General features: G+C 37.4%; 1 protein-coding gene across 14 annotated transcripts in view; it reads right to left on the bottom strand.

Annotated features, from left to right (window-relative positions):
- Window positions 1–27,397, bottom strand: part of LOC124165797 (phosphatidylinositol 4-phosphate 5-kinase type-1 alpha-like) — a 105,047-nt gene extending 77,650 nt beyond the window's left edge. For 3 of the 14 annotated variants that reach the window (XM_046543315.1, XM_046543307.1, XM_046543304.1), the window contains exons 1-7: window positions 25,947–26,436; window positions 10,740–10,786; window positions 6,025–6,156; window positions 5,437–5,685; window positions 2,785–2,937; window positions 2,395–2,559; window positions 2,133–2,267 (exon numbers count right to left, since the gene is read on the bottom strand). In XM_046543315.1, coding sequence (XP_046399271.1) covers window positions 2,133–2,267; window positions 2,395–2,559; window positions 2,785–2,937; window positions 5,437–5,685; window positions 6,025–6,156; window positions 10,740–10,786; window positions 25,947–26,058 — 993 coding nt within the window. In that variant the 5' untranslated portion in view covers window positions 26,059–26,436. Of the gene's footprint in view, window positions 1–2,132; window positions 2,268–2,394; window positions 2,560–2,784; window positions 2,938–5,436; window positions 5,686–6,024; window positions 6,157–10,739; window positions 10,787–25,946; window positions 26,440–26,977 lie in introns of those variants that run through there. The other 11 variants (XM_046543299.1, XM_046543303.1, XM_046543300.1 and 8 more) reach the window with 10 other exon arrangements.

Here is a 27,397-nt window from a genome sequence, read left to right as displayed (position 1 = left end):
TTTTAGTCACAGGAGCGGGAGTAATATGTGCTAATTGCATAGATATGCCAATAAAGAATAATAAGTTTTAATGAGTGATGCTGTTTATTAGATATTAATTTTTACTACAGTAGATGTTCGTCAATCCGGAATTATGAACTACGGAATATCGATCTCAAACGGAAGATTTCTAGAATTTTTCCAAGGTTACGTTTCCAATCACCCCAGCAAAATAATGCCGAAATGAGCCATTAAAAATTCTTGCCAACCAAAATTTTGGCTTCCAAGGTCATCCAAAAAAGATTATCGTACCTGCAGCATGGTCGTAAATCGATGGCGATTCAACACGGTGGCAAAAACAGCATGGGTGGTCTCATTCCGTGGGCTAATCCCACATCTGTGTGACGAACTGCGCCGGGGGAAAGCTTCTCACGCGGCATGCAGATCAAAACTCACCCAACTTGTAACTCACAACCAGTGCGTGAATGAAACATAGATGAACAATGAAACAATGAAACATAGTTGGACCTTGAATAACTATTAGATGAACTCTGCCTGGTGGCGTTTATTTTTTAATAGAACGAGAGTTAGTGTGAATGCCTTTGGAGAATAACTCGTGTCGTCAGTAGTCACGTAATCATTATAGTCAAATTCAAAACATGAAAAATAAGGCAGTTCCTTTCGACTCAGAAATGGCTTTTAAACATTTTATTGAAGTACAAAAAGTGTCCCGCGTTATTATCAGAAATGGGAAAGTAAATAATTCCGTTAAGACAAATCACGCGGCTTGTGAGTTGAAGTTCCACATGCTGAATTCGCAGAAGAATGTCGACAGAGAAGCTATACCCGGTAGATTCAATCTACTATTGCTTAAATTTCATGGGAAAATTCTTTTTTTAGTGCGTAAACATTATAGAGATGGGAGATTTTTCCGCACTCTTAATTTATTTTTGTTCATTCATCACTGACATCTGCAGATGCAGTTGCTGTACATCAAAACTAGACAATTGTTTTAAATATTATTTTTCATTTCTCTGAGGCTTTTGGGGGGATCTATGCCCTCATCCCCCAACACTTACGCCACTGCCGTGTGCTTTGTATTATTTATGGTATGGTATATAGAGGGAGTTAACCGACAGCTGGGGTCATTTTCACCATGATAGAGGGAGTTAACCGACAGCTGGGGTCATTTTCACCATGAGGTAAGGGAGGGAGGATATAAATCTTGTGTTGGAATTAGCCAGGTTGTAACGATAGGCTTAACCAGGGCTTAACGTCCCATTTGCCGGACAGTGTGTTGCACAGGAAGTTCCCCCCACACTACTCTCAAGCCGGTACACAACCATCTCTGAAAAGTTTCTGCCACTGCTAGGACTTGAACCCAGGCCCACAGGGTGTGAAGCCTTCGTGAGGCATTAGTGAAATTTTGCTAACTAATTATGGGGTTAATTTGGATGACTTTCCTCAGGTATCTCATTTCTTCAATCTCCAATCTTGGGTTTGTCTTTAGGTGGTAAAATGAATTTCCTGAAAACTGCTGTTAATGAGCCAACTTTATTCGAAAATTGGCTTCTCTGTGAACATTTGGTATCACCATTCTGAAATTTCTCCAGTATGATAGCCTTGCGGCTTAGTGCCAGAAATGCCAATTCAACCAAGACGTTCAACAGTGGGTAATGCTGTTTAGGAATGCAAGTTATGTTTCTCTTTAAGTAACATATCATCCGTGGTGTTGCTTCTGAGTAAATAAGATTATTAGGCTTCAATTTCTTGCCTCCAAATGAGTAATTACATCCTGGAAACAATCTGTCTAACCACAATTTTCATCTTTTCCCTACCCAATATATTTCAAATGCCCTTATCTTTCCTTGGTTGTCCTAATTTAACCAAAATGTAACCACCCTGAATAAGTAATACAATTGTGTGAAAGTAATAAGGCTTTCCCAATATAAAAAATATATAGATGTAATGTGGAATTTTACGAGAATCATTTTTATTTTTTCAAATCAACTTAGAAAGAATTTATAATGAATTACTGATCCCTGTAGCTAAAATTTTCCAATCGCATGAATGAAGGATTGCTTTCTAAATGTAAAAATAAATAATAATTTTTGATTTGGTAGACAGTAAAACAGGTATTTTTGAATTCTCACCCGACAATCCCTTTGAATTGTTTTTACGAGAGCACTGTATGTATCAGCCTCTAGAAATATTCCTTCTGGATGGTGTTCGATGAAGTCCAGATCTTTAAATGTAGGTGAGCTTTTTGTCCTCTCCGTTTTCGATGCCTGAAAACATAAAAAAATGAATAGCCCAAATTACATCAGGATTTATGCAATGAATTAAAAATTACAAATACAAAAAGATGATTAAACAGATGGGAGAGCACTCCAATTCTTCTTTCATTTAACATACCTTACGTTTGTACGTGGAACCTTTAAGGTCATATTTTTGGTGCAGCTTTATTACAGATGGGAGGAGATTGTTCATTGCTACAAGACGCACATTCTTTGAGTTACACTGATAACAATACAAACCAAAGAACTTAGGTAGCAATGTCCTGGGATTCTGATTAAGATTCTGAAAATAACACATTGTGTGCATTAAAATCTTTCACCCGTAACACCTTGACATCATTTTCAGAAAGTAGGCATTGGCCATGCTTCCTAAGTCAAAAATACTCCACTAAAATGTAATTACCACACAGCTCAAAATTATTAACAATAAATTTGACAAACACTTTTGTGAAACAATAGAACAAAGATCAAACAAAGAGCAATATCTTCCAATTTAGTCCTATCTTACCATATAATATCCTGGAAGTAATTTTTGAAGGAATTCCCCCTCTTTATGCTGTACAGTCTTCACAATAAACTCATCATCAGAGGTGAGGTAAAATATGCTGCCACTGGCACCAGGGTTCGAGAGTTCTCGAAGTGGTGCACTACACATTGAGATCTGGAACGTTAAAACAGAGCATTAAACTGTCTAGCTAAACCATATTTATTCCTCATAATATCAACACATAATAAAAAATGTTATGTTACAGGATTTAAACCAAATTTCTTAATTAGCACTATAGTTTGAATACATTTATTAGCAATGGCCTCGTTCCCCGAGTACAAGGAGTATTTAGTGTTTGACTTAATGTGGGCTATAATGCAATAAGTTAGTTGGCACCACCTCTCCCTGTCATATATGCTTGTCCCATTTTTTTAAAAATCAGTTACTCGTTACATATTGCTGCACCTACACACTACCAATAAGATTTGACTCTTTCAAATATTAATTATGCTCTGTTAATTGCTTCATTATTATCTCTTAAAACTGTCCAAGATTTTTTTTTACATTTTAAATTGCTTCATTATTATTTCTCTAGCTGCCCATTTATTTTATGCTTTCCACACAACACCTTTAACTGCTTGCACTCGGTTAAGATGAGCCACACTGTCAGTAAGTCCAACTGATTCAGCCATTATATAGTGGAAGTTTGACATATTGAAATGAAAGGTGGTAGCACTATTCCACAATAATTTATTTTGTACGACGCGTTTCGGCTCACGGAGTCATCCTCTGGTCTTGTACCACTTCTCTGTCAGTAGTGAATCACAGGTGTCACAACTAGTATGTATTTTTTCTTCAGTGAGCATGGCGTGCTCAATCATTAGGTGGATTACAGCTCCCTCCTGCCTTTGATGATCCCTACTGCTGGCGGGCCATGGGCGGATACCAGGCTTCATGATGCAGAGTTTGCTATAAAGACTGACTCCCAAACTTCCTTCCACTCACTCCTGGCTAAGCTTAAAAAATGGGACTGAAGGTCCTGAGGAGGAACCCATGCTGAGACGGTAGTGGTGTCGTTCTGAGATATTATGCTGTCGTACCACCCCACTGATTTACCAGTTATTAAAATTGTTCAATCAGACAGAATTTAAAATAATAATCAGATACATATTTTTTCTATTTCTGTAACTACCACCAACTTTTCAAGCTATTTTTGGTGAGAAAACAGCAGCCTCACTAACTGACCTCAAGTGGTTTGCGGTTGTTTACACTCATGGGAGCAATTCTTTCCCCAAATGAGCTGTTCTCCTGAATGAGTTAATGAACTGAAACTAATGGCATCACAAACTCATGAAATGTGGGGGGGAGGCAAATTCTGTCTTTTCTTAATTCTAACTTACAGCAATATGGCTCAATGGAGAAGATTTTTTGTATCATTACCTATCTACCGCTTCAATCTGCTAAATTCTTTCAAATAATACGGTGGTTTCCTAATATGTATTTTTTATTGCCTAAATCGAAAGATTATTACTCCTGGAGTACGCATTTCACACTTTTAGATTTTTAAATGACGATATCTATTTCTTGCGATTAAATGAAATGTGAAAAATTTCAAGCGCATGAAAACGCAACGGCTGTATGTATGCGACGACGTATGAATGCTGGGAAAAGCCCATGTGATATCATTCTGGTTCCCACTACCATCGTGTGAGAGGCTATGCCCACTACCTTGGGGCAAGGATATGTGTGCCGCTGCGATGCAGGCTACTAGCAGGTAGCAGAGTACCATGCTAGCAGATAGCAGAGTACCATGCTAGCAGGTAGCAGAGTACCATGCTAGCAGGTAGCACTTGGCTTAAATAAGGATTATTAATACCTTATCAAACGAAAAAAACTTTCCGACCTTAGCCAGTTTTAATAGGTGATTATTAAGAGATATTTCCTTGAGCTCTGTGCCTCATGCATGCATTGGTTATCTCAAACGATGTAAAACTGCTATCTACTCGTATAGAAACTAGGTCCCTGTGACGTCACGTGGAGTGGCATCGCATGGGCGCCAATCTGGCTTTTTTCAAATGCGGTTAAAATTGACCATTGCTATTCGTCTAAATTGGGTTTCCTAAAACCAAATAATTTGCATATTATGAATACACTAATGTTGGGTAACGAATCGCAATCAATGCCTTTCGTTTTCTTTGATGAAGGAAACCACCCTATTGTGATTTCAGGCCTGAACGTACCCCAAGAACAATTGGAAGCTGGCTCAAAAATGTGGTTTGGCCATGGCCAACTTATGTACCATGTTTTCAACCTAAGTGTAGGGTGAACGTCAATTGAAGTAACCATAATTTCAATATGATTTCCACTGCTTCATATAATTTCAATGAGAATAAGTGTTATAAAACTGCCAATGAAACTTTTGCAAGTCCCGCTGAATAATGTAAAATATTGCTCTTCTCCTTTGTACAATAAACAAATGAAACTCACAATATGATTTATGACATGGTTGATAATAGGAATAAGATAAGAAGAGACTTAAGGAATCTTAGAGTTAGCAATATTAATTATCTCATGAACAGTTTAGAATGCACTACCTAAATGGAAATTTACCAAATACCTATCGTAAATTAGTAATAAAATACAACAACATACACCAGGAAAGAAGACAATTACCAAGAAATCATCAGGCTGAATTCCAAAGAGATCCCTAAAGTATCGAAATGCAATCGGTGCATATGTTTTGAACTTGAAATCTGAATAATGGTGAGCTGGAGTATGGTTAGAACCTTCTGTGTCAAATATTGTCGTTTCAACAGTCATGAAATCTTGCATGAGTAAATCTCTCTCTGGTTTTGACGCTAACCCTCCAACAGCATGCTGAATACCCAACTGAATCGATCCCATGATCTGGGTAGTCTGGATCTATAATACAAAGAAATAAGGGTTTAAGATTAGTAAACGAGTGAAGAAATACTTAAAAATACTCCGCAGCATTGAATGAAAATTATGACAAACAATTACTATGTCACAGAGAGCAAATTATCATTTGCCAAAATATAGCAAGGGAAACATAAACTGACCAATGAATAAGAAGTATCAACACACATTTCATTTTATCCATAATAATCATGATTACAATGGACAAACACACAAGCAATATGATGATAGCTATCTCTCTATGACTTATTTTATATTGAGATAAGTAGTTAGTACAATGTCAATATCAACATCTAGTCTAAATCAAATAAAGTCTTTCCTTACCTTTTTGTAGGTAATCTCTCCCCCAACTCCAACTCTGCGATGCCCAAGCTTCCTCTCCCGTTCTGAACGATGCCTTGAAATTCCAGGGGGAGTTTTGGGCCCTCCCCCTGCTAAACTCCGACTTTCCGTCATCTGGGAAAGAATAATGAAAATCAAAACAGGTACAAAAAAATGGCAGCAGCAAAAAAAAAAAAAACATAAAATAGAAAATTTTGGGAAAATCTGCACACTTTCAAGTTAAAGAAGGGCAAAATGATGTTTAAATCTGAGGGGTTTGGAGATTATGAGGCATGTATTAGTTAGTCGTTGAGAAGTTTCAGCAGATGTACTAACCTAACGATGCACGGATTATGGGATGAGGATTAATCATAAGCACACAAATTTATGGAGATTTGCAAAGCAACATGAGCAAGGAGTGAGGGACTCACAGAAAAAAGAAAGTGAGCACAAACTTGAGCAGGGTTCAACTATTTGACCGACACATTGGAGGAGAACAGATATGGCGGTAATAAAGGCATCAGGAATAGAACTGCGTTAATAGAGGAGACAAAGAATATCAAATGATCATTGTATAAAAGTTAACAAAAAAGTTCAGTGAAAAGTCTTATCTGGTGTGTGGTACTTTATGTGGGGAAACATAGATACTGAGGGACAGGGACTGGAAAGACTGGAGGCATTCGAGATTAGGGTATGCAGAACAGGAAAGGTGAAGTGGATGGAGAGCAAGAAGAACACAAAGTGTTAGACATGGATGCAGGAGAGGAAACTTCAAGATGAGATACATGGAAAAATGGTATGGAGACAAAAGGTTCGGAAGGAGTAACAGAAATAAGATTTTCGGAATCACAATTATTTTTGCCACCACTTTATCCATCTACTGGGCATTCCCTCAACACTCACTTCTGAAATTTTCCTTCCTTACTATTCCTCATTCTATTAAAAGCTAAATGTGGTGTTACAATCACTACCTTTGGGTTTTGATTGAACATATGATACAACTTTCAGTAACAAACCACCTAAAAAAGATCATTTTTCAGCTATCACAGGAGCAACCTCAACAACGGAATGGAAAAAACTTTGGGAATAAGGCTTCACAATTCAGCTATATTGTGATTCAATTGACTCTGTGGGTAGCAGGCTAAAAATTACTCTTTTCACGATCAACTTCGTCCTACGCAGGAAAGTTGTCTACTTATATCATGGTCTCTGATCCAAAATTTTTCAAAATTGGATACTACCGTATAAGCGTGTGTAAGAGGCGCACCCCACGGAGAGAGAGAGATTTTGAGCATCAAAGCTATAAAGAAAAAAAATTTGGCGGCATTTTTTTTATCCTATCGTGCGGTGTTGCAGACGTATGCCTGGAATTTCGACAGTTATCGAAATTTCCTCTTTCATTACTAATTGAAAGAGGAAATTTTGATAACTGCGGCGGTAATAGTGGCATAAGAGGGAGTAAAAAGAGTTCCGATCCACTCTTCGCATACGCCGTTGCTCTATGATGCTATTCCTACTCACGAACTATTTTGTATAAAAGCTCTCGCAGGAGTACTGCAATAGAATTGCAGCCATGGAAATTTTTTTTTCACACCCCCATTTTCAGCTGCAATTTCTGGGAAAAAAGGTGCGCCTCTTATACACGCTTATACGGTATTAACCAGTGCTTTTGAAGCCCTAAAATGTTTAATATTTTGTAAAAAAAACATTCAGGCTGAATTTGGATACAATTACCTAAGGAGAAAAAAGTCACTGCAACTTAGCTTATTTCAGCAATAACCAATGATGAAACTCTTAGAATTATATTTAGGAAATTTAAAGTTTATCTAAATTATTTTAGGTTTTGCAGTGAGAATGATAAACAAATTATGAGTTCAGGCAACCTGCATACCACCCAAAATGTCTGGCTGGGTGGGGCATCACTTCACATTTTTACCATCTAAACATGGGCCAAGTATCTCCAATTCGTAGGTTGTTTCAATTGATGAAATTTTCCACCCTCTCTTTCCTCTGGGCCTTCCTCATAAATTGGTAGTTATAACTCCAAATAACGAATTCAACAGGACCAGGAAAATGGACGCTTAGTTTACTAAGAGGGTTTGTTGTAGGGAGCTGATTTGTGGGATGCATTGTCACAGGATGAGAAAAAGGTGTTTACGTAGACTGAAGAGGTGAGTCACAAATATGGCAGCTGCAGCAGACTCCTACTTACATTGGAATATTGGTTTAAAGGATGATAATATCTAACCAGGGTAACAAAAAAGAATGTCCATAACATACGAGGAAGATCCAAATGAAAGCATATAATAAAGCACCTTAGATTAGTGGAAAGTTGTAACATTCATTTGGTTTTTGGCAGTAGGGTTCCTTGAGATTCACAGTGAGAAATCAATATCTACATACTACCGCACAAGCCAACTAAAAGGTGTGTGGCAGGGGGTGTTAGGACACCAGCCATTAACACATAAATAGGAAATACTTTAACAAAATTACGACTAGCATTTATTAAAGTCCTTTAAGTATAGTTCAGGGGAAAAACAAATTCCCATATCTATCCATTCCGCAAAACATCTCTCTTAATTCATAGCTTCTGACGGACCAGGAAATATAGTGGGGCTCTAGTATTATGTTCTCTGTGTCGCTCTTAAAGATATCCATTCTTAATTGTCCAAGCAACCTAAGCCTAGCAAATGCAGGTGGGAAAGTGATGCTGCAACTCTGAAGATATCAGCAATATCCATTATAATATGGCTGCTTTGCTATACACTTGCTCCACCCTAGAGGGGCAATCTGTAATAATTTCCACAAAATTTGCGATAATGTTCCCTTGTTCATTGTGTTCATCCCGAGATTTTCACACAAACCTATGGTTCACGGCCTCTAACACCATAACTACACACAATATATGACATTGGGATGCCTTTGCATTAGAGTGTCTAAATGGCAAAGACAATTTCTTCAGTAACCATGCAGGTACCTATGGATTACCCAACCTCTGCAACTAAATTATGTATTTGTAGAATTGAGAATGAATAAGTGACTGATGACCTGTCAACTGACTGATTGCCAATACACAGGGCATTCCCTGAAGTTTCATTGAAGTCTCCAGAGAATTTTTCAGTTGAAATATTTTTTAGCATAGTTTCCCACTGACTTTCCACTATCCAATAGGAATAAATAGTCCTCACCAACTAATAATAATAACAAATAATAACTAACAGCAAGCATTTTTCCCATCCAAAGACTCAATTTAAGTCCCTATCACAAGCATACTTATAGCATTAGAGGCTGTGGAGTGGGTACGAATGAATGCATTCAGTATATCTTCAAGTGGAAGGAGGTTGAATGAATGGGTAATAGATATTTCCCCAGGAAGTAAATAACACTTGCCATAAGTAAAGGAAGTACCTGTTCCCCAGAGGAATGAGAAGTCAACAAAAAAAATTTCCATAATTTTGTCACATGGGTTTGCCTACCATTGCAGGATATTTGTGAGACCTGTCGAAGTTTAGTTCGAAATCTTGTTCCTCCAGATTTACAGGCATAAGGGGTACACAAAATGAAATGCCTATCTACCCAAAAAATAAACAATGATGAAGATCCCCCAAGAATATAAGGCAAAACTAACGAAGGTCCAAAAGCATAGGCCTGGAAAATACTTATGTTCCTTCCAATTCTAGCCCAGATAATATTGGAGACTTTCAACATCGAGTATCATTACATTAAAAGTAGGTCACAGATTATTCATTGATTCTGTACACATCAATACCACAGCTGATTGACAGCAGACGGAGTAGGGTCAGCAGGGAGAGAAAACATGGGACATTCAACCCTTTTAGTGCAGCAGGCCAATTTATCTGCTTTTGTTACTCTGGCGAAAAGTTCGGCGGGCCAATATATCGGCTCTTACATAGTACATTATTTTATTTGCTACAACTTATTACATTGATGTAATTTATTTCAGTAAACATAAAAATATTTTGTCAATATATTGGACTTGAGAGAAAGAAAGCCAGGCGGAGTTATGGAAGTGATGTGGATGAATGTGTGGTTTATTAAAAAGTCCAGAGAAGGTACGCCACTGAGACACATTTACAGGCACAGGTGATTATCCCCTTGCTCTGAAATGACAAGTCTAGCTCGTCATGAACTTCTGATGCCAAATGGTGCAATGACGAGATTAGCTCGTCATTAGATTTTCATAATTTTAGCAATATGTAGTTAGGGGAAAATAAATATATTTTAAAAGTTTAACAATATTAAAATGTCCACAATTTTCATAAGGAATTCATATTTCGTGATATAAGATGCATTGGAAGGAAAAAAATGATTTTATACCAGTAACGATAGCTGTGTTCTGGATGTTTAATAATGACTTTTTATTTCACTGTTCTACATTGATTACACACTAAAAAATATCATTACCTACTATTCCATTTAAAAAGAACCACAGGTCACTGGATTTCCTTCTATAAAAATAAGGCTGTGCCCAGGTAATAAAAGGGTAAGTAGGTAACACTTCATGGGTAAAATTGACACGGTTCTGCAACTGCAACCACCTAGGTTTCTATAAAAAAGCATTTTGACCTCTACATCCTGTGTCATTTATGAAGCATTTAAATTTGATATTTTCCGATTTGTTGACCAATAAAGCAAGCTGTTATATATGTTCCAAAAAATAAATGTCTAAATACTGATGTATTTTTATGGTTACTTACATCGAGAGGAGAAGGGGCCTTCCCTCTAGTCATTCCTTTCCCTTTTTCTGAAAAAAAAACGAAGTTGACATTAAAAAAAGTTCTCAATAGAGAAAAATTGGTTGCAGAGACATAATTATTCTATTCATTGATGGGCACAACAAAGCACAGTTTTTTAACATAAGCTTAACACATTAAATGGGAGGTAGGCTCAACTATTTTGCTCAAAAATCAGGCACAAAAGGAGTAAACATGATGGAAGAGGGGAGCTGACAGAAGGTCACAGACATAGTCCTGGGGACCAACCACAAAAATTGACAGGTGTCATGTATTGGAAGAGACATGGTCCCAGTTTTTAAAGATTTTTGGGCAAATTGACTGATAAGAAGAGTTCTCGTGTACCCCACCTTCTCTCAAAATCAAAACCTGGACCCGATGGCATACCTGAGAACTCGTCTCATTAGCCAAGTCAATTGCTGCAATCAGCATTCGACCCAAAGTTCGGGAAGTCTTCAAACACCATTGTTCCTCTGCTTTAAATATTTCAAAACCTATGGAAAATAAATGACTAAGCCCAAATACTAGACTGTTCTGGCAATAAACAGTGATAAAAATAGCATTCAAGGTTATATTGACGAAGTTTAAAGTTTATCTAAAGAATTTTATGTTTTAAAGGCCGTTTTACATGGGGCACATACTTGCACAATCTGACGTGCACAGTAAAAATTGCATCGTGTAAAGCGGTGAATTGCTAGGACACATGCAAGAATGCATGGTTGAGATGACAAAATAGTGCCTGTTCCAATTTCGTTCCTGCATTTGCACAATTCAATGCCATTTTAGAAATGAAGGCAGTTCTAACCTGATCAATTCCGTGCCCCATGTAAAACGGCCTTTAAGGCGGGTGAGAATGCTAAACAAAAATTGATCGTATGCAACCCGTGTGCCAACCATAATGTCTGCCTGGGGTGGCATGCGCTCACTTTTGAGGCCTTATCTCGGGAACCACTAGTCACAATTGAAAAATATTTTAGGTGCAGCACGTCAAAGGTCGAATATACCATAGAAAATCAGTTGAAAAATACCAGCGCCTTCTTATTACCATTCATATCCGAAAAACAGCCAAAAATTCTCAACTTTGAGTGTGATGCAGCACATCTCTCCATAATCCAATTGCAATAATATTTTACAGAATATGTTTTTACACCTATTGGCACAAAATGAAGGGGTGTTCCAAAAGAAATTCTAAAAATAAGGACCACCCTAATACGCTTGCTAACATACAACCAAAACAGGATCTTTTGTGGGGGCTGAGAGGACCTTACTATGGCTTACTGGTTCATAACCTGGGATTCTTCACAGGGCTTTGGTGACCCTTTCAAGGATGCCTAGTTATGTTGGCAGTTGTACACACACTAGCACTCAGAAAAACAATCACACACATGTTGGTATTATGAGACCTCACTCAAGTCCCAACTCAAACTATGTTGCAATGTTCCACGATGTCCACCACCACTGTGTCACATTTTTAAAGTGTAATATCTTGTAAACATACTTCAGAGTGAAATACTGTAATCCAGTAATGCTAGTTTTTGATGAGCAGGAGACCATTAATGAATATGGTTTAGGTAAACACGATATTTTGTAAATTTTACTACAGTTAATCTAGCTTGAGTGTAATTAAGTTTAAGTTATTTTCTAAAACACGAATTCTTAATTCAAATTCAACTTGAGTTAAGAGACCTGAACAACAGAAGAAGAGTGGGGGCTGAAGATATTGAGTCTAAAGAGGCCCTCTTCTGTATGCTGAAGGTAAAGCACTTGCAGCCCAACAGAGAGGTTGTACACGAAAAGAACAGGATAACCTCACTAAAATAGCATAGAAAGTACGGGGATGATGATGAAAGCGTACTGATGATACAGGGTTTAGAGATGATATTGGTGGAAGCAATTGTGGAGGAAAAAGAAGGGGATCCAAAGAACAGCATGATGGAAGATGGCTATGGGATGGCATGGCTAAAGGGGAAACCAACGATCAAAGGAGAGGGGTTGGAGGTGTATTGGAAAGAGGAAAAGTGGCCAAAGAGAAGGGTTCAGCTAATTCAGCCCATCTCTCGCAAGTATAAAATAAGAAAATGCTTAAGTTCTCACACACTTTTTATGAGTTGGTGATGTGATAAGAGTTTTGGTTCAATCACTCATTCAGGGAAAACCTTTTAACCCGGTAACGCCTGAATTAAAAAGTTTCTGCGATTTTTGTGGTGATCATGTATCTAAATATCAATGAAATTCCTCATATCATCTTAATAGAAATCATATTAATAGTTACGCCTTATGGTACCTCTATAAGTGGTAACTGTGGTACCACCAAAATGTTTTGCATCATTACATCCCAAATATTAGGCTCACATCAAATAACCATAAGTACTTTATATGAAATATACACGTTATAGCAATCATAATTTCGTAATAAAACATTTGTATTAACAATATATAAGGCGTAAGTAAAGAAAATCGAAATGCTTGGTCTGAAAATTCAGTTTTTTTGGACTAGTTGATAATTCACAAATTTTAAACGGCTCTAAATGAGTTAATTATGGCTTTAAAATAGCAAACTTTTCGGAAAAATGTTTTTAAAAATATTCTTATCAATTTAAAACTCTCAAAAACCCTAATAAATTACGATAAATAACAAAGAAGTTACGTTTAGCACTGCACTACCAGCCGGTACCATTCGGTACGGCTAGGCGTTAATGGGTTAATGGGGAAAGGAATCACTCACATGAGAAAACTACCGTAAGCCACTCGAGGCTCATGTGCAAGGCTGAAGAATAGCTGAGAAGCAGTGACACTCATCATGAGTTTGAGATATGATCAACTTATCTGCAAAAGGGTTAAGGCTCTTAATTATTCATAGCGAAGAGCTTGAGAAGTTGAGCAGCCTATTTGTGAGCTCAGGTGTTCACTCTTGTTTCACGAAGCATCATCAGGAGAATTATTGCTTTGATATTTAAGATGTGAATTTATAATATCCTCTCCTTCCCTCGATGCTAATTTGCTTCTCCCCTGGACGATTGTTTCCCCACTAAGGGTCATTACAAGATTCGCAAATTTATAATTTGGGACAAAAATCTTCATCTCCTCTGACTTTTTTTTGGATTCTCCTTTCGATCATAGAGTAAAATTTTTGCTCTACTCAGGCAATCCCTGTCTTCTTCACCTGGATTCAAGTTTTTCTAGGAAATACAGATCATAGTTCTTGCAGACTATCTTGAGTAGCTTGCATGGAAGTCAAATTTAAAACAAGAGTATTTTGAGGGGAGGGGGAAATTTATAGAATTTATGGAGGAAAAAGACAGAGTATTTTTAAGAAGAAAAGTATGAACAATGTTATGTAATGCAATGTTATAAGAACCTCAAGTTCCTTAAAAGCACAATTGCAATGATTTTACATTAAATTAATCTTCTTCCAAAGGCAGATCAACTGCATCTGTGAGAGTATCAGCCAGCCGATAGAGATTTAATTAATTTGATATGTTCACCATGACATAAATTTTTCTAGCATCATAGACAAGATTCCCTTTTTCCTGATTTCTATGGTATTTATTAAGTTTGGTATTTATAAAGCCCTCCCTTATGGTAATTTATGGTATTTTTCTTAGAAGTTAAGAGTTGGATGTTTAGCCTCTAAGCTTAGTCGCAAGACTTAGGCAAAGGACATCGAGATAAGGACATTCAAGCAAAGGACGTCAAACGAGACTCCAACTCAAACAACCAGAGATTACAAACTGCCAGAACCTATAGCACCATCCCAGCCTATAAGTCTATTATCCAATTAAAAGCAGTCCAGAGGATGGATGAATTGGTTTTGGGGGCCAGGACTATAGGGCTTGTGCCTGGTATTCCACGGTTTGCAATGAGAATTAGTTCCAAAACTCTCCCTTCAGTACACATTCAGCTATTTCCTCTCCTCCAGGGTTGCCTATCACCCACCTCAATGATCCACCCATATCACTTTGATCCCCTCATCAAAATATAATAAGAAAGCTAATAATACATCTATTTCCTTGCCTGCTACACTTCCTCCCTCCAAATTGGCCAATTACCTGTTTTCCTCGAGTCCCCATTCAACCCTCACCATAGTAAAAATAATGTCCGCAAATTGCAGGTTGTGGAGATATCCATTGACCTAGGATAACTAAGCCTTACTACTTAGATCCATCAAGGAAGACCCTATTACTTCAAAATGTACTCCACTCATGACCTACCTAATCCAACTTTTTATCTTTTGACACTCTCTACCTTGTCTCTCTATCAATCAATGTTCAACCATCGTACATGAAGGATCACTTCTGATAATACTGTAATTGTTTTTATTTTGAGTGGAAGTCTAAGGGTCATCTGCTTCACTCTGGTTGGTTTAAACATTCTTGTTAGAAAACTGAAACCTCTGATTGAACATAGATGTTACACCATATTTCCCTGATTCATTTAAAATCCCATGGCTTCTAACCACCCTGCCACTGCAAAGAACAGGGTTCCCACTCAATCTAAATTATAAAATTCACGGTTTTTTCCAGGTTTTCACGGTCCAAATGTCTTCAAATACACGGTTTGTAGATAAACCATTTTAGGCAGAAATATTGATCATATAACAATCATCGGCCACATGTTAACTACAAATTTAACAAACGCGACAGACACCGTGAATGCAAACGCAGCAATTGAAGTGCTATCTCTCCTGGCGTCACATATTGTTTGCAAAATTCAGCTCCGGCTAAAGAAGAGTGGGAAAATGGAGGGACCTGGGTGACAGGGAAGTTAAGAAGTGTCTGAATTTTCACCAGTGTTAATGAACTCTTTGGTTACCAGTCTTCCGGCTTTGGTATCGGCTTAACCCTTTCGCTGCTACAAGCGGGAATACCCGCAAAAAACATTATGGTTATTGCCTGCGACATGCGGGGATATTCCACGACTTTCAAAAAACTTTTCCTTTCAACACGACATGCGGGTAAATATCTACGTTTTCGAAAAACCCTCCCTTCGGTCGTAGGTGCTGTTTTCTGCTTGAAATTCTAGCGGAACTACGTCCATTCGTGCGGCGACATTCAGCGACGTCAAATGAATGATTCAATTCATTTTTTTCTGGATAATAGGCAAAATAATGGAACCGATGAAAAATCTATTGAAGCAGCAAAAGGGTTAAGGTCAATGTGTCATCATGACACACGGACCAACAATTGCGCTTCAAATAAACGTGTCCAGATAAATCCATGGCCATGTCTGCGCTTGACTGACCTTGAAATATGATCGAAATATCCTTTTTTCTATTAATCTATCAATAATAGTTCTACAATCATAAAATCAAGAAAGAGAGATTTTTAAGGCTTTAGGACTTAAGTCTCGGCTTTTTCCAGGTTTTTTCATGGTAAGAGAAATTCACGGTTTTCAAGGTTGAGTGGGAACCCTGAAAGAAACATAGCTCATTCCAACTCAAACTGTCACTTTGACTGCACTATAATGACATTAATTTCATCATCTAGCCATACCATAAGGACAAACGTCGACAACTTTTATGCCAAAATGAACAGTGCTTTCCCTTCCATCCACAATGGGAATTGACGAGAAAGGCTCCCTGTCTTCATAGAAGATTTGGAGCGTAGGGAATCTAATGGTCACCTTCTACCCTCAACATAAAAAACAGACTGATCATTTCCTTCATGTAACCTCACACTAACATCCACAAAAAAGAGCATCAATTGTTGAAAGTTTGATGCGTAGGGCATGAGTAATTTTGCATGGGAACTCAAGCACCATGATTAAAAAAGCTTAAGCCACAATCCAGCAGTGGTTACAAGACATAATCATTCCTTGCACATCATGTATCACTGAGTTTATTCCCTGGATATAAAGGAAAGACAGTATCAGTAAAATATTTTTATCACAGTAAAAAATTAGAGATATTTTCCACAAAAGACCACAGATTCACAACAGACAAAAGGAGTCTACAAAGTTTCTTACTCTTATAGGAAAGTCCACATAGGGCAAGAAGGCCAGCCAGACAAATGAACACGGCAATGCCATATTATAGGCTAATACATAGTACTTGGTTGTAGCTCATCATGCCTACTCCACAAGAGACAAGAAAGGGAGTTTTTTTTATTTTCCATATACAATTCAAGAAGCCATTCACTATCAATAATAATCAATAATAGATAAACTTAGGCATGTAGAGTAGTTTAACTATTTGGGCACCACTTAAGAGAAAAATTTTTGCAGCCGAAGAGACTATTAGTGTTCATATTCACGGTGGGAAGGAGAATGGAGAAGATGAGGAGGACATGAAGGACGAGGAGTAAGACTTGGTGTGCAAGGAGAGGAAACGTCTAGATGAGGGACAGAATGGTTAGAGGGTTTGGGTTGAATGAGTACTGAGCGGGGAGGGGGTACTACCCTATTTACTCGTTTCAGCCGCCCCCTCGTGCATCCCACGCACCCCCATTTTTGGGCCGGCTCATGAGGAAAAAAAAAACTTCCTAAAGCTTCTGGATGCGGTCTAATATAGGAACTTGTGATTCATTGCTAAATCGATAAATTTACGTTTCCATGATTAATAAGGTTAAATAATGTTAGAAATGTAATTCCTGCAAATGTTTCCTAGTTTCAATGCTAAACTTCGGAGAAATAAACGAAAAGAATTTAAGGAAAATGGAATGTGTCTTACATTAAAATTTGGAGGATTCGTGTAAGCTGTGCGGGTCATTCCATGCCAAATCATCACAGAAAAGTTGACTTTTCAACCCGACCGTTTCAGATTTGCTTGAAATTTGGTAGGAGGTAAGGTTGAAGCACATGAAACTGTGCTCATACACAAAATTTTAACCCTCAGCCGTACACGGTATTCATACAGCAGGGTTGCAAACATGACAAAAAATACAAAATTTTGCCTCGCATGCTCTACAAAAATAAATCATAACTTAGCTAATAATTGTGGTAGAAACTTCCTGTTGGTCTCATTTTAAAGCTAAAGGAACATGGTTTCTGTAAAAATGTTAGATTTTAAGATACCGATTTTTTTTATTCTGAGGTCACACCATGTGACCTTTGACCTCGAGTATCTAAAAAAATGTATCTTAAATTTTATTCGGAAAAAAATGTTAAACACTTAAATGCATTCTATCTTTGGTATAAATTTCATTTTGGAATGGCTTTGGGAACAGGAGTAAAAAAATTACTGAATTATGAGTGAAAATAATATCCCCTATGAAAAAGTTGTACACAAGTTCTAAACAGGCTGTGTACAACGTACACATTTTACATACATTTATAAGCTCTTGTATATTAAAGCATACATGAGTACATTGTATACAATGTACTCAATTTCCATATTGGATGTGTACAATGTCATTTTACGTACATTTGCATAAAAATGAACTCATTGTATATGCATATATTGTGTCCATAAAATGTATGCAATGTGCGGTAGTGCATATTGTATACAAAGCATACATTGCATACAAATTGTGATAAGCCAAATTTTTATAAACATACACACTTTTTATACCATTTGTGCATCCACACCATAACCTGGAAATCCTTTGTACATTGTCTACAAATTGTACGCTAAATTTTCATTTGACATTTTATGCTCTTCCCGTATAAAACATCCGTCACACAAGTTCAAAATTCTCTAGCTCTCTCTCTTTCTGTAAGTGCACTACTAGTCTGGTAAGCAAGCTCAAGTCTTTCTCGAGCTACTGTGGAGTTCACGTGTGTTTCAAGGGACTACTTAGTGTGTATAATAATTGACAACATAAATAAGTGTGGTAATGGATAAGAAGTATATAGACACACAGTGCTGCAACTCTTTTGACATTAAAGGGCATAATCCAGTAGAAAACAATTGAGGAAAGTGCTACCATGGATGGTGGGAAAACTATCGCATGTCAATTGTGAACAAATGATTTGTGACAACTGTAGCAAGAAATTAACATATTTGATTATGCTCCTCACGAAGAACCAAGCATATCAGTTGATGAAGAAAGTGATATGGAATTGAGCACATTCAGGACTGAATCTGCTATATAAACATTATATGAAAGTCTGAGTAGTATTGGTGCATCACCTAACAGGAGGAAGAGAATGAAGGAAGAGCCATACTGCAGAAAGAAAGCTATTAAAATTGCAAAAGTCGTAAAAGAGAAGATATTTCCGATTCCAGCTGAAGAATCCGTGCCTAACAATCATAGTTGTGATGACATTTGCAACAACTAAAAGAAAATTTTGAAGAAACTACTATGAAAAGTGAGAAAGTAACAATTTTGACCCTTCTTCCTAAACTCTGGAGTATCAAAAGAATCGAGCAAGAATTTCCACTAGCTAGTAACCATATGATATGAAAAGCAAAGCAATTACTTAGTAAAAGAACGTGGGATTTTGTCAACAACAAATCCTAAACCAGGAAGGAGCATGGATCTAGATGTTACCGAGACTGTGAAGAGCATTTACGCCAATGATGATGTCAGCAGAATTATGCCTGGCAAAAAAGACTTTGTGTGTGTTAAAATGGGTGGTGTGAAAGAACAAATACAAAAGAGGCTAATTTTAAACAACCTTGCAGAAGTGTACATTCATTTCAAACAGGCAGAACAGTACAAAATTTGCCTCTCTACGCCCTAAGCATCGGGGTGTGTGCAGGCCAATACAAAAACAGGAAAAAATTTTCAAACCTGGTACAACACAAAGTTGAATTTGGGATTCCAGCCGAGTGGCACTTCTTTGCCACATCTCATGGCTAGAATTCATGTGATGGATTGGGTGGAACTCAGAAGAGGCTAGCCACTAGTGCAAGCTTACAACGTATCTACAATAATCAAATTATGACTCCAAGACAAATGTTTGTCTGGGCAACAGATAATATTAAGAATAAGAACTTCGTTTATGTGTGTCAAAAAGAAATAATGGAAAATGGGAGGATGCTACACACTCGACTTGAAAAAAAAAGACTAATACCTGGAACTCAAACATTTCATACTTTCATTCCAGGAACAAGGAATGAATTAATAATAAAGAACTTTTCAACAGACACCACCAGTGATGTGCATGAAACAAATATTCCACAAGAAACATTGTCTCTAGAAGAAATTAAAGGTTTTGTGATCTTGTGTCTATAGTGATGCGTGGTGGTTAGGTTTTGTCATGAGTGTGAATGTAGCATCACAGGAAGTTTTGGTCAGTTTCTTACATCCCAAAGGACCATCACCATCATATGTGTATCCACACCAGCCTGGCATTCTAAATATTCCAAGTGAACAAGTTCTCGCTAAGGTCGATCCATGTACTGCAACTGGGCGAACTTACAAATTAACAGCTTTCGACACTCTTGAGTTCAGAAGAAGCACTTCAGAGGAGGAGGAACCAACTAGTTTTTGATTATATTTCTTCCTGGGTGTTGTATAGAGCATTAAATTTTATTCTATACATAATGCAATTCTATTCAGGTAATTTCTATACATAAATGCTAAGTTTTTCCACTGAATGTGAAGTATGATGTTTTCACGATTTTTTTTACTCCTGTTCCCAAAGCCATCCCAAAATGAAATTTATACCAAAGATAGAATGCATTTAAGTGTTTAACATATTTTTTTCCGAATAAAATTTAAGATACATTTTTTTAGATACTCGAGGTCAAAGGTCACATGGTGTGACCTCGGAATAAAAAAAATCGGTATCTTAAAATCTAACATTTTTACAGAAACCATGTTCCTTTAGCTTTAAAATGAGACCAACAGGAAGTTTCTACCACAATTATTAGCTAAGTTATGATTTATTTTTGTAGAGCATGCGAGGCAAAATTTTGCATTTTTTGTCATGTTTGCAACCCTGCTGTACGAATACCGTGTATGGCTGAGGGTTAAAATTTTGTGTATGAGCACAGTTTCATGTGCTTCAACCTTACCTCCTACCAAATTTCAAGCAAATCTGAGACGGTCGGGTTGAAAAGTCAACTTTTCTGTGATGATTTGGCATGGAATGACCCGTGCACCCTCATTTTTTCACCAGCATTTCAGGAAAAAAAAAGTGCGGCTTCTACGGTTAAATACGGTAAGAGCCACGTTAGAGGGTAAAATGTTATGCAAGCAGAGAAGAGGGAGAAGAGAATATGATTCATAGATGGAATGAAAGGAAGCAGGTTGTATAGTAAGTCCTCACTTAACAACGACCAGCTTAATGACTACTCGAAGTTACGATGGACTTCATTTATCAAAAAAAGTTATGTACATACTACGGTACATACTTAAGAATTAACTTTCAAAGAAAATGCAGGCCTAATTAATGCAGGACTCTGTAATATGAATAGTACTGTGCATGCAAACACTATAGATAAGTACAAGAAAGTAAAAAAAACCATGAACCATGAAGGTTGCCTGCCATTAATACCTAACCTAAATCTTATTATAACCCATTAACGATGAAATCACTCAACGACAGACTATAAGGTCCCCAACCCCATTGTTAAATGGGGACTTACTGCACTGTGAATTGAAGAAGGAACTCAGATTTGGGAGGGGAGGCAAGATGGGTAATTTGCAAAATGCTCAATGATATTCGAGAAGCCATAGAGACAGAAAAATGGCCAAATATGCCTATGCCTATTAACAGGTAACAGGGCATGGGAAAATCTTGGGCTTGGGCTTGGTGGGGGTGAGTAAAGGGGAAAAAAAAAATTTCCCTCTACTCACCCCCACTGTTTCAACCACACAACCTCACCCTTAAAGATATTTGGAACCGAGAATAGCTAATGGAGATTACTGATACATAACTAGAGATGAGTAATTCATTCCCTCAGCTAATAGACAAAGAAGATTTGTTTTTAAAAATTTTCATCAAAAGGGTCACTGAGTACGTACTTACGTACACCTGCTTTTATTTCCATAATACATTCAACCTAATTTGGAACGTGAAGATACTTCTATCTCATTTTTTCTAAGTTCTAGTTTTTGTTCTCTTGCAGTATACAGTTTTTAAATGCAAACTATTACATTCTGTTATTTAGGTTGAGTTATTGACGTGGAAGTATTCTTGAGTTAAGACTGTAGTGAGTCTTGAGATAAAGAAAGCTAATTTAACACATAGGTGATGACACTAAATTTGTTTAGGTACATCGGTAAAAGAATATTTAACTAAACATGAATTCCTAAAACCACCTGCTCTTTATTTATCTAATCTTCTTTCCTTTCTAATTTCTTCCTGATTACAGCATCCAAATTTTGAAATTATATTATGTATTTGGAAATCATGAAAATATACATATTATTATTGTAAATAATATAAAAAATAATATTTATGTATTAGGTGTGCAAGTTCCCACTGTTTTTTGAACGAAAATATGTACAACTTTATCGTGAAAAAATGGTTATAAATGAATTATTCAAAGTATTGTCCATCGCTAGGTACAAATTATCCCCATCATTACGGCAGAGGCCAATGCCGTAACGGTAAAAATGTTCACTTTTTGAGACCACCCACAAATCATGCTATTTTTTGGTGTCTTCGTATGAGCGCAACTACAGATCAGCCAGACCACTTACCATATAACAGAACAAGTCATAATCGGACGGCATAATATCTAGGGAATACAGCGGGGGAGGGGGCGGGGGTCAGGACTTCCCATTTGAGCATTTATAGGTAGGTTTTAACAGGTTTTGCAACGTGGGGACGAGTGTTGTCATGCTGTAGAATCACTTAAGAATCATTATGAATCTAAGTTCCTTGCTTTTGCATAAATCTCAACGCATCCAATCGCTTGGAAATGGATTGGTAGGTAACTACTAATGCATAAGAAAGTTCTTCTTGAGTTTGGTACTGATCTTTATCGAACAATGCCTCCAATTCAGCATCTTCAAAGGTTTTTGGTCTCCCTTCACTTAAGCATTGGAATGACCATCTTTGAAGTGAGGAAGCAATCACAGCACGCTGTTACACTTAGAGCAGCATCTCCAACGATATTCGCTTTTAGAGCTCTCGATGCACTTCAGCCTCCGTTTTCTTCTAATGAAAGAAGAAAATAAACACTGCCTGCAAATGACGGTTACCTGGCACAAACTTGGAGATTCTCACACAACAATAAGGATATGACGCTAAAAAAATTTGCCATTGGCGCCGAGCGGTTTGTTTACCAAATCTCTAAGCTTGTTTCGTGATGTTTCTGATATATCAAAATCGACCCGTAACAACTGCTAGAACCATCTGTTAACAAACAGCGGGAACTTAGTTGCATACCTAATAATAGATAAATATTATGGAAATATTTTCATACAAATTTTTAAAACTGTAGCACTGTTGTTTTGAAATGTAATTGAATCATTGTGTTCGTTAATTTTTGTTGGATTAAATTACTCTCGTGTTTATGTTGCGCTTATTTTATTATTATTTTATTTTGAGCAGAATTCATCCATCTTCTGAAAATATCCTCTCTTCTCCAACCAATAAGGGTACATTCTTCTCAGTAATACGGCAACCTTAACTCAGAGGAATGCCCAAGTAGAGAGGCTGATTTACCCACTGGCAGCCTGATTAATGAGCATTTTTGAAGGATAAGAAACACGTTATCCCAATGATATGCAAACTGATACAGCCATGCCTTATGATCAACCCACTAAAACTCCTGTGGAGAGAGTAACGGCTAAGGGGAGGGGCCTTGGAGGAGGCTTTGTTTTTCATGGATGCAAAGAAAACAATGATGTCAGGAAATACAACAGAATACGAAATTTAAAAAAATAATTTTCCACAAAAAAAGTTACTCATCATTTATTTCTGCAATGGTTTCAGTAGCCATCATGCCAAGGCAGATGCGGGAGCAGGAGTGGGGGATGGCCAATAAGTAAATGTGATAAAAGATGACTGCGCCAGGCATGCGTGCATGCCATGCCTGTAACGGCAAGGTACATAGTAACAAATTTAAAGTGGCCACTCATGAAAAAGGTCCCGATCAAACCCGATGGACAAGGATTGCGAATGCTTCAATCAATAAGTGGTGTGAAGACAGTTCCACTCTAAGTTATAGAGGATGTAAAATTAAAGACATGACCTCTGGGTCCTGACCCCTACCAAATGACTGATCCCCAGGGGTTAGGGGTTTCAGTGGCTTGGTCATGAGGCTCAACCCTATTCCAGTGCAAAAATTTATTACCAACTACACAACTTATTTCCTTCATAGGGTAGTTTCCTTCATCAAAGAAAACAAAAGGCATTGATAGGAATAGAAATAGGAAACCACCCAATTCAGCCATACTCAACTTCCACTGACTGGATTATGAGGGCTTGATGACTATATGACTATGGAGATGATCTATGACTGACTGGACAGGTGCATCATCATGCACTGGCAGGATAGACCCATCCTGTCAGCATACGATTGTGACCCACTATATCAGGGTTCACACCAACTTTCTATTTTCAATTTTCCAGATTTCCAGTCAGAATTTTAAAAATTTCCCTTACTTCATGTCAATGGCAAAGCAGTTGTACGCAGGGATTTCATGGCAAAATGTAGAAAGGTAAATTGTGAAATAAAGTCAAGTAGCACCAACTCAATACTACTACTTGCCACTCAGCTTGGAGAGCAACATCATTCCCAACTCGCCTCTCAAATGCAGAAATTCTCAACCACAATTTTCACATTTTCGCAACATTTTGGGAGTTTTTCTCTTACCGAAACTGATTTCCACGACTTTCCTGACCTGCATCCTGTGTATTGACAGCATCTGCAACGTATGCCCAGTTTAAAAAATGAAGGAGTCAATAACCTGAAGAAAATATTCAGGCAATAAAAGCCTTTGGTCATGTTTTGAAGAGGATTGCAAGAGGATTTTTCATCAGATTGAATTTTCATCATCATTGAAAACTGATTGCAGTACCTGCCACGGTTAGTAAAACAAGGAAAACCCCATAACAATGCTTACACGGAAAACCTCCGGGACTGCAGAAAGATATCTCTTTAGAGATTTCAGAGACCTAAGTATGTTGAAAGTCTCTGGATCGACTGTTTTGAAACCTCCACAATTCCTGTAGAAAACCTCTCTAGAGAATTACAAACCCTGTCCAAAACTAATAAGTAAAACACAATTGAAAACCTGAAGAAATTCTCTAAGAAACCTCTACAGTGACATTCCAGACTCCGTTGAATCCTCTATAGATCAACTGCTGACATACTCCACAAATCCTGTTGTAAACCTCTACATAGTGATGTGCATACATACTCATTAGAGAAATTGTCACCACTTTGCTTGGTTGCACATGACATTGGAATAGTATTCTTCAATATCTTAACAGAAACCTCTAATCTACTCATTTTTGCCAGGGTCCTGGTATGACAGCAATTTACAACATCAAAGGAAAGCTCCTAAAAATTAACAGTTTGCATTCATGATGGACGAGTTCCTCATTAATTTCTAATGCCATTCTAATTTCAACAAATTGATTTCTCTTCGTGCTTTTATCATCAACACTAAGTACTGTACTACTTACTGGCATAATTAGTTATACACTTTCGGAATGCTAGTGATCACATTCACCCTTCGAATAGATTCAAGAGCCAACTTTTTGAAAAGCAAATTATACATATAAAATTTAGCTTGTTTACTTGCATCCTGAAATTTTCAGCATTTACTTAGGGGGTTAACTCTCCATAACAAATTGTTTAAATAACTGAAGGATTATTGCTGATTTTATCAGACACTGAAAAAATTATTTTTTTAACCATATTAATTGACGTTTTTGAAATCCTATGAGCAAACAAGTTCACTTACTTAAACCTAGAGGTTAAGGGAGACAGGTGATTATCAAGGAAAAAGTCCAAGTCACAAACCATACCCACTAAAAGAAACAACCAAATCAATTAACTATCATATTCATAATCAAATAAGTACCACAGTTCTCAAAAATTGGCCCGTTTCGATTCATAAAGACTACAAACTACAGGGATAGATGATCATCATGCTGTCACTAAATCGGTGTCAGCGATGCTAAGAGACGAAACTTAAAAGGGGTAGATTGATAGCACATAGATATAGTTTACAGGAAAATAAAAGTTAAAAACCAGTCTATAGCGTACATAATGCACTTAAGTTCCCAGGCACAGTAATCAATGGCATGACATGAACCTTAAGCCCCTGGGGGCGTGACAATTTCTCAATATTGGGAAATCAGAAATGTGATTATTCAAACCTTCTGCATCACTGTCCTTATCTTCGATCCGCTTCTTAACATCCGCTTTTGATAGAGGACTTCCCCCATGAGCAATATAGGATACAGTGGCTTGACCATCAGAGGAAGCCATCTTGAAAGGGTCAATAGACAGAAAATCCTTTTCCTCTCTATTCAGCGCTTTTCATATGAATTCTTGTACATGATCGCGACGTAATCCATTTTCAAAACACTGGATAGTACTTCTGGATGAATGATACACATTCGCCCCAATTATTTCGCGACCGATGATCACCAACTTCAAATGTCACGAAATTGCATTTAAAAGGAAAAATATTTCACGACCATCCCTTGAGTACAGGGTTCGATAGTTACAAAAATAAAACCTCATGGAGATTTCTTTATTCTCCCATTGCAAAACTACATAGCGCAAGGGTTTAACGAAATTGCAAAGCTACAACGAGGGATGTACTTCTGACACTGAGTACAAAGCGCATGCGTTGACAAAAGACCAACGAAATGTCGCGAATAAAGGAGAACCACTAACCCTTGAGCATCAACTAAACAATATTAACACACGCACACCGCAAAAGAGATGACTTAGGCTTCATACAAGCTAATATATGACGAACACTGAAGTTAAAGAACCACTCCTCAGAAGTCAACGGCTTCTGCTAACACGTACTAGCACATATTTTATATAAGATTAAAATAAAATGAGTACATAAGGCACGTGTACGAATCAACACGGTGTTAATTTCTGCAATGTTACTCACACGAAATCATAAGTGGTTAAGTTTAGATGTAGTTGCACTGTAACGAAAGGGGAAACATTGAAGACTAGATCCTGCAAATAGCCACTCTCTCATAAGGGAGGGAGAATTAAACATCTCTTTACTACGGCAGGCTATACATGAAATTATATATGAGATAAGTCACTGTTTGCCAAGGAATTGGTCATGGCAAGGGGTTTTCCTGCCATACTGAAACCCACTCACGTTCCATTGTTAACATAACTGGTATTGATATCGACTAAGAATATCAAGTCTTACCTTCTTCGTCACTTTCGTCGTCCACCGCTTCTGTTTTTCCATCGTTACGTCCTCTTGAAGAATCTTCGATTTCTATAATTCCATCAACACTATCACCGGAAGCCATTTTGTTCGTCAGCGTAATCCCGTAACACAAAAACTACAAAATCCGCTAAGATCTTTGAGATAAACATGTCATACTTTTCCGATATGATCCGAAATAATATCACCGAGTTCGAGTACACTAAAATATCACAGCAATCTACACACACACTACAACATTCTAACACACACTGACACCATGTCCATTTAGCACATCAACAAACAAGGCACCGATTTGTGCTTTAAAAAGTTCCAGATTTAGTTAACAGGTGGCATGCTATGGATTAGGGGTGGCAAATTTTTTGCAACTTTAGCTTAAATACATAGAGATTAAGTATA

The sequence above is a fragment of the Ischnura elegans genome, chromosome 9, assembly GCF_921293095.1.
Source record: "Ischnura elegans chromosome 9, ioIscEleg1.1, whole genome shotgun sequence".
Classification (NCBI taxonomy): domain Eukaryota; kingdom Metazoa; phylum Arthropoda; class Insecta; order Odonata; family Coenagrionidae; genus Ischnura; species Ischnura elegans.
Note: the sequence above shows the minus strand (reverse complement) of the source record. Positions and strands in the feature narration are given on the sequence as shown.